The sequence below is a fragment of the Pipistrellus hanaki genome, assembly GCF_964339955.1.
Source record: "Pipistrellus hanaki genome assembly, chromosome: 18".
Taxonomy (NCBI): Eukaryota; Metazoa; Chordata; class Mammalia; order Chiroptera; family Vespertilionidae; genus Pipistrellus; species Pipistrellus hanaki.
Window position 1 is genome coordinate 20,560,287 of NC_140520.1, and position 13,801 is coordinate 20,574,087.

Below are 13,801 nucleotides of genomic sequence, written 5' to 3' on the forward strand. Positions count from 1 at the left end.
ACCATAGGCTCACAAACAAAAGCCCTAATGAATCTCCCCCAAGATATGTAGGAAAGCAAAGGTGGACTAGGTCCAACTAAAGCTACAACCTAACCCAACCAGCTCAATTCCTTATTGGCATGAGGTGCCAGCCCCTCAACCTATATATCTGACAGAATAAGAGGTGCCCTCTTTTTGGGGAAAATAACACTCACTTCAGTTTCTGGCCCTTTATACATAATGTGTAATCCTATCTAATAAAGAGGGAATATGCTAATTGACCCTCCTGCTGTCGCAAAGATGATGGCACCTCACAGCCAATCAGGAGGGAATGTACTAATTGACTGCCCCACTCTCAAAGATGGTGGCACCCACAGCCAATAAGGAGAGAATATGCTAATTAACTGCCACACCCTCAAAGATGGCAGTGCCTAGTCCCCTCAGCCTCACCACATGCCTGCCTCTGGAGTTCTCCAGTCCCCACAGTCCCCCAACTGCCCAGGGCCGGCCCGAGTTGCAGGCAAGCGTTTCTAAAAAAGCACACAGGTAACCAGGCCGTATTTTGTTATGGCAGCCCAAGCAAACTACTAGGTGTAACAGTTAATAATGCAGATTTTGTAATCAAAGAAAACACGATTAATTTCAAAAGAAACATCATAAGTGCTTTATTTAAAGTAATGTCCATCACTAGCTACACATTTCCCCCATCTTTAGTTAATTTGTGGATACCGTCCCAATAGAACTTTTCTTGTTTTGAGGCAAACCATTCAGAGATCCAATTTTCCACTTATTCTTACGATTTGAAGTGCTGTTCAAAAAGTGTGTGTGCCATCGAATGGAACAAGTGGTAATCTGAAGGAGCAAGGTCTGGTGAATACAATGGGTAGGTTAATACCTTCCAGGCAAGATCTTTTAATGTCTTTAACTGGTTTTGAAGTGTGTGATGGTGTGGCATCATGAAGCAAAATTAATTTGCCGTGTCTTCTGGAACATTATAGTCATTTCATGATCAAAGCGTGGTTCAAATTGATTATTTGTTGTTGGTAGCAATCAGTAATAACAGTTTTATCTGATTTTAGAAGTTCATAATACACCACACCTTCCTGATCCTACCAAACACAGAGTACTGTTTTCTTTCCGAAGAGATTTGGCCTTATAGTCAATGTTGATGGTTGACCTGGATCAACCTATGATTTTGTGCATTTGGGATTCTCAAAATAATCCACTTTCATCACCAGTCATAATTCAAGTAAAAAAAGACTGTTGAGCCAAAACCAGTTTGGCTCAATGGATAGATCATCAGTCTGCGGACTGAAAGGTCCCAGGTTTGATTCTGGTCAAGGGCATGTACCTGGGTTGGGGGCACATCCCCAGTAGGGGGTATGCAGGAGGCAGCTGGTCGATGTTTCTCTCTCATTGATGTTTCTAGTTCTCTATCCCTCTCCCTTTCTCTCTGTAAAAAAATCAATAAAATATATTTAAAAAAAAAAAAAAAAAGACTCTTGAAGCAACATTTTACTGATGACTTTTCAGTTTTCCATTTGTCTTTTGTTTAGTTGATGTGGCACCCATTTTCCTACCTTTAATCTTTCCCATTGCTTGTAAATGATTGGAAATAGTTTACTAAACATTTAATCTTCCTGCAAATTGTTTTTGAGTTTGACACACATCTTCATCCAATAATGCTTGTAATTGTTGGCCTTTAAACTTTTCTGGTTGACCTGTTCTTTGTCTTTCACATCAAAATCATCACTTTTAAAGTGTTTAAATCAGTATTCATAAGTGAGATAGAGCATGTTCAATATAAGCTTCCCGAAGTACATGATAACTTTTTCTTCAAAATATTGAATTAAAAGTTCCTGTGAATCCTCTCTTTTTTTGGGCACGAAATTTGACATTTTTAAGTGTAAAATATCTATGATGTTAACATCTTCAGCAAATTTTACATATGAAGGTTTTGTTTTTAAAAAAATATATTTTATTGATTTTTTTTACAGAGAGGAAAGGAGAGGGAGAGTTAAAAACGTCGATGAGAGAGAAACATCGACCAGCTGCCACCTGCACACTCCCCACCAGGGATGTGCCTGCAACCAATGTACATGCCCTTGACCGGAATCGAACCTGGGACCCTTCAGTCCACAGACCGACGCTCTACCACTGAGCCAAACTGGTTTCGGCGACATATGACGTTTGGAAGCTTGTTGTCAATACAACAAAAAAACATACATATCAAGTCTCATATATATCAACATATGTGTAATTCCATCTATTGTAAAAAAAAATTGCATTAACTGGTACACCTAATAAGATAGAGAAATAACAGTAAAAAGATAGAAAAATATATAAGATAAACACTATACAAAGGAAAGCTCATGTGGCTATATAACTCTGAACAAAGTACACTTTCAGGCAAGAAGATTAATAGAATTTTTAAATGGCCACCACTCAGTGGGAAAAGGATAATTCAACAGGAAGATAAAATGATTTTAAATTTGTATCTAATATCATAGTTTCAAGATATAAAAAATGAACATAACTAAAAGGAAAAGCAGATAAATCATAAGAGATTTTTAACACAATTCTCTTAGTAACTGATAAACAAATAGATAAATCAATAAATATAGAATACCTGTCTAATACTATTAACTAACTTCACCTAAATTATATTTGTGGAAGACTACACCAAACAACTGCAAAATAGTCTTTTCAAGTGAACATGCAACATTCCCCAAAATCCTATATAATAAAGAGGTAATATGCAAATAAACCTTCACACCTGCACAAGATGGCTGGCTACGACCAGGCCGACAGGGGTGTTAGTGAGGGATGACCAAACAACTGAACAGCAGGCTGCATGGGGTGACCAGGCTGGTGGGGAGCCATGAAGGGCAACCAGGTGGGCAGGAGGGGCAGTTGAGGGCAACCAGGCTAGTGGGGGGGGGGGGCAGTTGGGGAAAACCAGGCTGGCAGAGAGGAGCAGCTGGGAGCGACCAGGCAAAAGGCGACCAGGCCAGTGGGGGAGGCAGCTGGGGGTGACCAGGCTGGCAGAGGGGAGCAGTTGGGAGCAACTAGACTGGGGGGTGGGGGGGGAGGTGTCAGTAAGAGGCGACCAGACCAGCGGAGGGGAGGGGGTGCAGTTGGGAGCAACCAGGCCGGCAGGGAGGGCAGCTGGGGGTGAGTAGGCTGGAAGAGGGGGCAGTTGTGGGTGAACAGGCCGGCAGTGGGGGTCATTAGGGAAGATCAGGCCTATGGGGGGGGGGCAATTAGGAGCGATCAGACAGGCATGCAGAGGCAGTGAAGCTCGATCAGGCTGGCAGAGGGGGGAGTTAGGGGTGATCAGGCAGGTAGGCACGTGAGCAATTAGGAGCCAGCGGTCCCGGATTGGATAGGGTGCAGGCTGGGCTAAAGGGATCCATCCTGTGTAGGAATTTCATGCACTGGGCCTCTAGTACATCAAATAATGGGCCATAAAGCATGTGTTAATTTAAAAAATATTGAAACTCAAAAAAACAAAAACAAAAACAAAAAATTAAAAAAAAAATATTGAAACTCTCCAGAGTAGATTCTCTTATCGTAATAGAATCAAACTAAAAATGAATATAGAAAAGAAAACTGTAAAATTCCCAAATGTCGGCAATTAAACATACATCTGGATAACCCATGATTCAAAGAAAGAAATCACAGTAAAAATTTAAAAATATTTTGACTAGAGGATAATAAAAATACATCAAAATCTGCTAAATGCATTTAAAGTGGTGCATAAAAAGAAATTTATACCTCTGAGTACACCGATTAGAGAAGAATCGTTGAAAATCAATGATCTAAGCTTCCATCTGAAGAAGCCAGTAAAAGAATAGCAAATTATATCCAAGGAAAGTAGGGGAAAATAATAAAGAGCAGAAATCAACAACAGACACCAAATGTATAATGTTCTTTGTCCTCTTACCTCCAATTTTAAAAATAAGGGCTCAGTATCTGAATAGACATTTCCCCGAAGAACATGTAAAAATGGCCAATAAGCACATAAAAGACGTTAAACGTCATCGACTATCAGGAAAATGAAAATCAAAACACAATGAGATGGCATGTGATACACTGGCATGGCGATAATCAAAAGACAAATAATAGTGTTAAGGATGTGGAGAAACAGCAACTCTTACATATTGCTGGTGAGAATATAAAATGGGCTGTCTCTTTGAAAAACCATGAGCAGGTCCTCAAAAGGTTAAACACACAGTTACCATATGGACCAGCAATTCTACTCCTGAGCAAAATGCAAGAGAAACAAAAATATATGTGTATATGTCCATCCTGAAGAATGTTCACAGGTACTTTATTCATTATAACCAAATGGGGGGGGGAAAAACCTTAAAAATGAAATGTCTATCAACAGGAGAATGGATAAATTGTGGTATACAGTAAGTGGCTAGATTATTATCATCTCTGAATGCATAATAATCTGGCCATCTGGCCACTCAGTGTGTGTGTGTATTATATATATATTTTAGAAGCCCAGTGCATGAATTTGTGCATGGGTGGGGTCCGGCCAGCCTGACCAGGGGGAGGGGTCATGGGTTGTTGGCCAGCCTGCCTGCTGGTTGAACTCCTGGTAGAGGGGATAATTTGCATATTAGCTTTTTATTATATAGGCTATTCACTGAGTGGCAAGATTATTATGTGTTCAGAGATCATAATAATCTGGCACTCAGTGTATGCTTGCAATGAAATGTTACACAGCAGTCAAAAATAAAGGAACAAATGATATATGAACAACATGGATCACAAATGTTATTGTATTGATCAATAAACCTGATCCAAAATAATATGCATTATATGATTCCAAATATTTGAATTTTAAGAGGAGGTAGAACTAACTAATTGGTGGTGAGATAAATCAGAATAGTCACCTCAGAGTGGGGGGTGGAAGGACTGATGTTGATAGGAAGTAGGTTAAGAAAACAAACATTCTTGGTGTTTTGGAAATATTCTAATTTGATATGGGTGGTAATTGCATATACGAATACATAAAATGATCCCATGTTTATATTACTTTGCATTAAAGCTGTGGCAAATAAAATTATACATAAATACATTAAGTTATATCCTTAAGATTTTTGTACTATATGTACCTCAATGAATGTGTTTTATAGCTCCATTATCTATCTATCTATCTATCTATCTATCTATCTATCTATCTATCTACCTACCTACCTACCTAAAAGCCTAAGTGACTATTACGATCAGTCGCTATGATACGCACTGACCACCAGAGGACAGACACTCAACACAGGAGCTGCCCCCTGGTGGTCAGTACGCTCCCACAGCCAACCTCCCGTGGTCCCTCCCCACAGCCAGCCGGCCCCGATAGGTCCTGATTGAGATTGGGTGAGATGGCCCCACAGCCCTCAATTGCCAAGAGACCCCACCCGTGCACGAATTTGTGCACCAAGCCTCTAGTTTTAAGGAATGAATGAAAGCTACTCTATATACATTATTGTACCAAGTACAGTATCTTTAAAATGTTATATATGTTAGTAGAAAAGACAAAAATGAGACAAAATGTACTAAAATTTCACAGTGGAAAGGTTAAGAGCTTGGGCTTTGCTTGGTTAAATTTAGATTTTGTCACTTAATAGCACCATGACTTCTCAAAGCTCCTATTTCTTCATCAGTAAAACACAGAAAATAATATACCTAAGTTGGATGAATGAGATGGCTAAAAGAGACAATAGTAGTACACATAAAATACTTGATACCTACTAAATATTAAAGAACTATTTTATGTCAACAACCTCCTCTCGTAATAGGTTACAGATGGTTTTATTTACTACTTTATACCATTCTTATGATTTGTTTTCTTCAGATGATGGAGAACTCTGATGCCAAATCCATAGAATTTTGAAGTTATCCTACAGGCTGTGCAGTCATTAGAGAGTTTTGACAAGGTCAGTGACACAGTAAAGAGCAGTATTAGGAAGGCTGTTGGCAGCAACATGCTTGGTGGACTCGGGGAGGAGTAGATTTGGCAGGAGCAGCAGGACAGCCTTGAAGTGAGGATCTCATGTCATCATTTTAAGCCCCACAATAGCCAGGTAAAATCTAGAATTGTCGTTACCCATTTTTTAATTTTTAAAATATTTTCTATTCATTTCATAAAACTATATGGAATTTCTTTTTTTCTTTTAGATTCATTCATTTATTCTTTCATTCCACAAGTATTCTTTTTTTATAGAGGTATAATTGACATACAACATTATATTAGTTTCAGGATCATCTCTCTCATGACTCAATCTTTCTTAAACAACATAATATTTGTATACCGTATATTATGAAATAATCACTAAAGTCTAGTTAACATGTTTTCAAAATATTTTACAACACACAGATGGTCACAGAGGGACTGTGTTTGCTCTTTGCCATTATACTAACCATAAGTTTATGTAATTTATAAAACATGGAGTCCTTAAATGTTTCAGTACCACTAAAACAAAATAACTTCCTTTTGAATTTCATAACACCCAGTGCATAGTGTAGACATCTCATGACCACTGCTCCTACTCCTCCCTCTATCCTGCTTATTTCCTTAATATTATTTTATAGTAAATCTGAGAAAATGTAGCAATAAGTCTTCAACATTCAAATACTTTTTAATGTGCTTTGGGAGTAGCTTCAGTCTTTCTCCAGGGCTTGAAAAATCAGTTCCTCAAGAGGTACGCGCAGTGTATATGTGTGAATTTAACTTATGTCTTAATGTCAAATGTGGTTAAGAACTTAGCTTCCAGATTTGAACTAAAAATCAGTATCAAGCAGAAGAAAAGACAAAACAGTATCCACAATATTGCTAGATAAAAATTGATATCTATAAAGGATCTTTCTTAGAAATAAAATTAAAAGTTCCAATTCCATCAGAATATAGAAACTGCAGGGCAATAAAGTATATGAGATGTACTAAAGGGTAAAAATGACAGGAAAACACAGAGTAGACTATGACATATCTCTAACTACTACTCAGTTTCAGACAAATAGTAAACATTAGTCTTCAGATAGATGATAACATCAGCCTGTTTCAGGTGGTTAGTTACCAAGATCTGTGGTCAAGCAAATATTTCTAACAAAATTGACTTTCTTTTTTGGCAGCCAGTAGGCCAGTCAATAATAATGTTGTTTAAGAAAGACTGAGTCATGAGAGAGATGAACCTTTACTTCCATTTGTTATGTTTGTATTATCTATATTTTCAACGAGTTTTCAATATTGAAACCAAAGAAGAAATTACAAGGGGAAAAAGTTATTCTGAGAGCTAATTTCCAAAAGTCCCCTGTGACTTGGAAGCAGGTTAGCAATCCAAAATGACAAAAGCAGAGCATTCCCTAACTGAAACTCGATCAGATGACTTAGGATTGTCAATAACAAAGGAAAATCAAAACTAGGATCAATATAAAGTGGTCATGAGAATACAAAGATAAAAACAAACAAACAAACACTGCCCAGATATATAGTCCTAACTGATCCATTCTAAAAACCTACATGAAAGTTTTACTTTACATTAAAATTGATATTCAGTAAAGAATGTTCTATAAAGCCATAATTTTTTGCTCATCTGCCTTATATTATCCAAACAAATAGAATACAGAAAACCCACAAGCAAAAACCTCAGGCTCTGCCTAACTTGGGGACATTTCCCTCCAAATACTCTTAAGAAATTAAAAATACTAATTCAAAAGATAAATGCACCCCTATCCTCATTTTGTAGCGTTATTTACAATAGTTAAGATAAGGAAGCAACCCAAGTGTCCATCAACAGATGATTGGATAAAGAAAATGTGGTACATATATACACAATGAAATATTACTCAGTCATAAAAAAAAAAAAAAAGAAATCTTGCCATTTGCAACAATATGGATGGACCTACAGGGTACTGTGTTAAGTGAAATAAGTCAGACAGAGGAAGACAAAATACCATATAATTTCACTTATAAGTGGAATCTAAAGAATAAAATAAATGAACAAACAAAACAGAAACAAACAAACTGAAGGTTGTCAAATGGGAGGGAGGTGTGGGGATGGGTATAAAAAAGGTAAAGGGAGTAAGAAGTTACATAACAGTCACAGGATGCTAAGTATAGCATAGGGAAAATAGTCAATAATATTGTAATAACCAGCTGCTATGGTGCCAATTGGGAAGGAGAGTTATCAGGAAGATCACTTCATAAATTATATAATTGTTTTAACCACTATGCTATACATCTCAAACAAATATAAAATAATATTGAATGTCAACTGTAATTGAAAAACAAAAGTAATTTTAAAAATATACTCTTACAGTCCAAACCAAATAAAAGATACAAGTGTACCAATAATTTATTTCTTTTGTATGTTTTTTTTTAACTTTGTGATGATGGTGTTGCTTGGGGGGGAAGAAGCAAGGGTTGGAAAGATGATTTCAAAGTTCACAGAAAAATAAAACAATAATACCAGGAAAAATTCTGAAAAAGTAGGGAAGGAATTTATCCTAAAAGATATGAAAACAAATTTCGAAACTATAATACTTTAAAAAGCACAGCTCAAACATTAATAGAAAAACAGAGCAATGGTACTGAATAGCCCAGAAATATACTAATGTGATGTAGGTAGTGACTGTTTAATAGGTACAAGGTTTCCTTTTGGATGATAAAAATTTAGTGGAATAAGAAGGTAGTGATGGTTTTATAACACTGTTAAATTAACTAATGCCACTGAACTGTACACTGTATAATAGTTAATGGTAAATTCTATGTTATGTAGATTTGACCTCAAATTTTTAAACAAGCTCCACCTTCATCAACCACTCTTACCTGAGAGTTAATATCAGCTCTATATTGTAGCAAGACTGTGACTAGTTCCTTATGTCCTCGATCACATGCCCAATGGAGTAGAGCTCTGCCCTAAAACACAGAAAAAGAGAAATAAATTTAATACAACTGTGAGGCCATATAAAAGATATGTTTTAAGAAAGACAGAGTAATAAGTAAAACTGGGTTAATTATTGTAAGAATGATGATATAAAATGCTCTATGGGAAAAGCAGTAAACTTTTCTAAATCAATGGGAAATCCTGAGTTCTACTTCTAGCCCAATGACTTAGGTCAGCTTGTTCAGTTTCCTCCCTATAGAATGAAAATAATATTTGTTGAATGACTGAGCTGCAAGACAATTCTTTGAAAATTTTAAAGCACTACTTTATAAATGAAAGAGGTAGTTTTCTTAAATTACCACATTTACCACTTCTGGTGAAAGAAGTCTATTGGATAAAAAAAAAAAAAAAAAAAGAGCACTTAAACATACGCAGAAAATATAATCTAAGTGCAGTATATTTAAATATTTATTCCTTAAAATGCAAGAAAATTTAATCAGTTTGAAGGTAAGTATTTCCTCTTAATATTCCAAATTGACACTCTTAAATATCTCAAAAACAGTAGTATTGTTTACTTGGTTCTCTAGCTTCAAACTTTGACTGTAAAAGCCATTTGTGAAAGAGAACAGATGATTAATTGTTAGGAGATAAAGTACTAAATATAAAACATTAACTGTTATCTATCAAAGACTCAGAGTTACTATCAACCTGTTAATTCTGTTCTGCACCATCAGAAAATCTTGGTTTAGTTAATGAAAGAAGCTACTTGGTCCAATGAATAAACAAAACCCCAATAACTACGGGCTTCTTAGAAGCAGAGAGTGATGTATGGCTTAACACTACCTTCTGAGGGTGTAGTGATGTTGTCATTTTTAAGAACTGGAATGTGTTTCCACATTAAGTTGAAATCCCTGCTTTATGTCATTTTAGAAAAGATTTAAGTAGGACAAAGTGGGATAAAGATGGCTTTAAAGGAAAAAGCACCTTTCAAGAAAGCTTTTCTAAACCCACTTTATCTTCCAGCACCTATTCAAGCACCTATTAGTTCAACTAATTAAAGTAGGATCCGTTCTTGAAAAAACAACAAAAAATAAAGACAACTTCTTTCCTACAAATTGTTCTTTGCCTTTTCTTTCTTTTGCTCAATTTATTTTTATTTACCTGTCAATATGTTTTCCAATAGGCTTTTACTCAAAATCCAAACAGGAAGGTAAGCAGAAAATTAAAACATATGAGCAAATCACTCAAAATTTGTTGTAGTAGCAAAACTATTTTGTTCAGAGCCCACTGGGAATTTTTTTAAATGGAGACAATTCTGTCACCCAAGTTAAAAAAAAAAAAAATGCTCTGTGAAGTAGAGAACAGAGTTTCCTATATTAAAATTTCTGTAACTCTAATGACCTACTGTTAGCAAGGCACTAATTTCAAAACTCTCCATATGAATAACTAGCTATCCTAATAACACCCTCAGAACAAATACCAACATAGAAAATATCCTATAGTTTAATGTAATTGTTTTACAACTTTTACATTAAAAGAATTATATAACATTTCAAAGTCTCTATTATATTTAGTTCTAACTTTAAATGTGTATTTTATGGCTATTTAGTCAAACTTTTAACAAGAATTACTACATAATTAAAGTGATGTGTGATACACTTTCACAGGGCACCTACCAGAACTACCTACCAGTTAAGTAGGAAAATAAAATATTAATGTATCTAGTACTTTTACCACAAGATAATTTCTACTCTCCACCAGGTTCCTAGTTTCTCCTTAGCATTAACCCAGTAGGGTTACATCGATTAATAATAAAATATAAGTCCTTAGCTGTTCTGATGGGAAAGCAGACAAGCAACACATTTTACTGTTAATGGGAGTTATATTTTAAATTTCCCATATGTGGTGCCAAAAATTTACTTTAGGGGGAACACCTATGACTGGACCTCAGTAGTGATGTCCACTTTGGATATATTTTCCAGCAGGGCGGCACTGTACAGCAATGTTTTAAGGAGGATGATGTGCTCTCAGACACTTATACTATCCTTTTCAACACATTGCTTGACCTGCAATGTAATTAATTTTGGTAACACATTATTTTAATGGTACACTAATTAACCTTGAATTGGAATGAATTCTGACAATGACTTTCTGTAGAAGTGCGGAAGATATCTACATTAAGGCTACTAATGATTAATATTTTAATGCAGTATTAAGCTCAAAAACAAGAACTGGATCAAATATACTTGCAAATAATTAGGCTTTGAAATTTTTGCTTTAAAAATGTTTTGTATTTAGCTCTAACCGGACTGGCTCAGTGGATAGAGCGTCGGCCTGCGGACTCAAGGGTCCCAGGTTTGATTCTGGTCAAGGGCATGTACCTTGGTTGTGGGTACATCCCCAGTAGGGGATGTGCAGGAGGCAACTGATTGATGTTTCTCTCTCATCAATATTTCTAACTCTCTTCCCCTCTCCCTCCCTCTGTTTAAAAAAAAAAAAATTAATAAAAATATTTTGTATTTAAATGAACAAAAACTAGCACAGCCAAGTGTCTGAATGGGATGACACTTTACTTATTCAAATAAAAAGTTCCCATAAACATGCTCTAATTTAAGATTATCAGTTCAAGTATATGATAAGCAATAATATGCAGAGATACCATCCTCATAGCCATTTATGACAAAATTAAACTAAACACCCATGGTTTCTTTCCCTTTTCTCAAGAAAAACATGAATTAAGTGCACATTAAAGTTATATCTGTTTAAAGATTTTATCCACATTTATGAAGCATTTCACCTATTTTTATATATAACTGTTTTATCTTCTATGAATGATATAATCTCTGACAAATTTTCAAGTTAAATTTATTTTTACTGCTACCACAAAAAAAGAACAACTCTAGTTTTAACAACTCTTCTGCAAAAAGACATCCCAGAAGTATTCAGGAGATAAGGGAGGAAAACCATTTTTAAAAGGAATCTTTGTTAGGACACCAGAAGACCACACAAGCACTGTTTGGGTTGCTCTGGATAAATTCTGGAATTCAAATATAGTAAAGCCTGGGGAGCATGGTGGCGGGGTTGGGGAGGAGGAGGGAGAGAGGGGAGTTCTCATTTATTAACCAAGCAAAGGTACTAATACTGTTCTACCTCAGACAGATAAATGACTCTAAAGTGCTTTAAAAGTACAGGGTGGCAGCTAACCTATTAAGTGGTATTACTTTCACTTCTTCTGGAAAATACTGGGTTTTAATATTTTAAATGCTTCTTTGATATCCTTAGTTACTTGTCCTCAAACCACATAATTTTTTAAAAATTATATTTTCTTTGGGATATCACAAATTAAATGAAGACTGTATTATAAAACAAGTCTTGCCCTAACCGGTTTGGCTCAGTGTCCAGAGCGTTGGCCTGCGGACTGGGAAGTCCCGGGTTTGATTTCGGTCAAGGGCATGTACCCTGGTTGCAGGAACATCCCCAGTAGGGGGCGTGCAGGAGGTAGCTGGTCGATGTTTCTCTCTCATTGATGTTTCTAGCTCTCTATCCCTCTCCCTTCCTCTCTGTAAAAAGTCAATAAAATATATATTTTTTTAAAAAAAACAAGTCTTGATGTTTTCATGGTATTTGGAGAACATGGTATTTTGTCAACCATACATATAGTAGACAAAAACATGTTTAAATTTATAAGAAGTGTCACCTTGCCACTGAATCAAAGATAGTATAATAGAGTACTGTTTAATTAGCAGATGAAATTCTGCAAACAGGTCGACTTGAAAAACTGAATTTCAATGTACAACTGTGGTAGAGATTGACTTTAGTACCAATAACTTGCAATGACTCTGTATCTTCTACCCCATCCCTAACTTCTCCACTTTTCTGCTGCTACTGTATAGAAGTTGCTACAGTGAGAACTCCTAATCTAAACTACCATAATGTTAGTGATGTAAGAGTGAAGGAATAAGCAAGGGAGATATAACTTCATCCTATATAAAATAAGTAATAACAGCAAAAATAAGTTGCCATGAAAACAGCTCAGATGTCCATTATAAAACAACAGATAAATTATAATCCTATCTAATAAAAGAGTAATATGCAAATTAACATCACTCCACTATACCCACATGCCATGCCCATACGCCACGCCCACAATCCAATCAGGAGCAAATATGCAGATAAATCCAACCAAGATGGCTACAGCCACAGAGAGCAGAAGGGAGGCTTGGGTTTCCTGGCAATGGAGGAAGCCAAGCTTTCCACTTGCTCTTGCCGGCCTAGGCCTCCACACGAGGCTACAAAGTTTAAATGATAGAAGATACATAAATCCAAACAGAAATGGCAGCAGCCACAGAGCTGGAAAAAGCGGGAGGCTAGGGTTGCTCCCGGCGACGGAGGAAGCCAAGCTTTCCACACACCCCGGCCAGCCCAGGCCTCTGCTCAAGGCTACGAAGTTTCAATTATAGAAGACACATAAATTTCAATAGAAATGCTGCCACCAGGAGCAAGCAGAAGTCTTGGCTCTGCTCCAGGCTACAAAGTTTCAATTGTAGAAGATAAATAAACCCCAGATACCAGGGCCTCTGCTTGGGTCGCCAGGGGGCATGTCTGGCCTGCAAACCACCACAGGCTCCTGGCCCAGGCTGCCCCATGTCCCAAGGGAACCCCCACCTTAATCCAGGACATCCTTTAGGGCAAACCAGCTGGACCCCACCTGTGTGCCAGGCCTCTATCCTAAATAATAAAAGAGTAATATGCAGATTGACCATCACTCCAACACACAAGATGGCTGCCTCCATGTGGTCAAAGATCCTGCCCCTTTGTGGACACAAGATGGCCACCACAAGATGGCCAGCAGGGAGGACAGTTGTGGGCAATCAGGCCAGCAGGGGAGGGCTGTTAGGAGCAACCAGGCCTGCAGAGAAGGGCAGTTGAGA

At 36.9% G+C, this 13,801-nt stretch overlaps 1 protein-coding gene across 7 annotated transcripts in view; it reads right to left on the bottom strand.

The window, feature by feature from the left end:
• The window catches only part of ACBD6 (acyl-CoA binding domain containing 6), a 127,850-nt gene that overhangs the window by 46,072 nt on the left and 67,977 nt on the right, over window positions 1-13,801 (bottom strand). For 5 of the 7 annotated variants that reach the window (XM_084865706.1, XM_084865703.1, XM_084865704.1 and 2 more), the window contains exon 6: window positions 8,813-8,902. In XM_084865706.1, coding sequence (XP_084721832.1) covers window positions 8,813-8,902 — 90 coding nt within the window. Of the gene's footprint in view, window positions 1-664; window positions 847-6,036; window positions 6,079-8,812; window positions 8,903-13,801 lie in introns of those variants that run through there. The other 2 variants (XM_084865705.1, XM_084865708.1) reach the window with 2 other exon arrangements.